Here is a 1,495-nt window from a genome sequence, read left to right as displayed (position 1 = left end):
TAAATTATAAATTATCTATATATGATATATAATTTCATAAAATTTAGATTAATAAATTTATATATATAGCCTGCAACACAATTTAGAAATTGTCTTCACATGTAATATTTTATATATATAAACTTTAAACCATCTTGTGATAATGCTATAATTATATATATTATATATTATTATATTGCAGGTAGAGACAAGCAATGTATATACAGTTCCTTTTTTATATGTAAAAAATATGATATTTATTATATTTTATACTTTCAATAAGGGACAGAAGACTAATATGTTTTGTTTTTTTTTGTTTCTGATTGCAGGGCAGCCACAAGAAAATCAACCCACTCGGTATTATTGCTATTGGCCCAGACTTGGACTTCGACTCTCCCCACGGAAGAGAGGCACTCAGTATCTAGATTTACTGATGTCAGCAAAAGCTGCCATTAAGAATTTATGATCCTTCTAAATTTTAATTGTATGGTTTATCGTATGTATTTTCAAAACACAGTTACCTCTAGTCATGTTTTTTATCTTATAATAGTAATGAATAGTATAAATGTATGATTCTGGGTTATCTTTTATAGTTTAGAATAGGTTTAGGGGATAGTTAAAGGAAACGAAGAAACTACTGTATTTTACTGTATTTTTCTGGTATCAGTGTTTAGTTGCACCACTAATATTTCAATAAGCCAATATTAGATACTGTATCACGTAAGTAATTCTTTTACTAATCCTGGTTGAAATACTTGAGGTTTATTAGAGCTTCAATTCATTAGCATTTGGTTAAATTTGAATTCAATTATTTAGACAAAATTAACTTTGATTAGAATTTGTCTATTTGCCTAATGACAGCTTAAACCTTGTTTCTTGTTTTCTTGTTTCTTGTTTCACTATGATGATGGCTTTTGCCCAACTGTGCACTGCGTAATGAAACGCTACTGTCACGAACAGATGCAGCCATCCCCTGCAGTTTCCTCTGTGTGGGCAGTATGTGTAGGCCTATCACCTATCTATTTATATAATACTGTATATTGCACTTTGAATTGTATAATTTACATTTACTTCGTCAAGAACATAAATGAAAAAGCCAATTACATTGTGCCTAATTATTCCCTAGGAATAGTGAAGTAATTAGGTAGAATTATTATTATTATTTTGTAATGATGTTGTTTGTACAGTTTTTTTAATTTTATTAAAGAGGGCCCCTAAATAACAGTTAACCTACTGGGCTAACCTGGAAGGATTACCCTATTTAATGATGGTTGAAATAAAAAATTTAAAAAAATATAAAAGAATATAGTGTAACAATAATATTGTTAGACATATAATAGCACTCCATACCAACAAGGCCTCTAAGCGCTTCACATTATTACCCCCTGGTCATAAGATCAAAAACATATGGAACATATACTCAGCTTCCTGGGGTGAATTCCATAATGTTGCAGCTGTAATCAGCGCACACCTCCGACCTCAAAATGGAGAAGAACCGCAACCGTTGCACCAACCC

General features: G+C 30.8%; 1 protein-coding gene across 1 annotated transcript in view; it reads left to right on the top strand.

The window, feature by feature from the left end:
* The window catches only part of LOC117112805 (glutathionyl-hydroquinone reductase YqjG-like), a gene marked incomplete at its 5' end in the record, with an annotated part of 31,594 nt that extends 30,311 nt beyond the window's left edge, over nucleotides 1–1,283 (top strand). The window contains 1 exon segment of the mRNA XM_033255977.1: nucleotides 309–1,283. Coding sequence (XP_033111868.1) covers nucleotides 309–404 — 96 coding nt within the window.
* Nucleotides 1,284–1,495: the final 212 nt, after the last annotated feature.

Source organism: Anneissia japonica, unplaced genomic scaffold, assembly GCF_011630105.1.
Source record: "Anneissia japonica isolate Jap-2015-1 unplaced genomic scaffold, ASM1163010v1 scaffold172582_len1462937_cov174, whole genome shotgun sequence".
Lineage (NCBI taxonomy): Eukaryota > Metazoa > Echinodermata > Crinoidea > Comatulida > Comatulidae > Anneissia > Anneissia japonica.
Note: the sequence above shows the minus strand (reverse complement) of the source record. Positions and strands in the feature narration are given on the sequence as shown.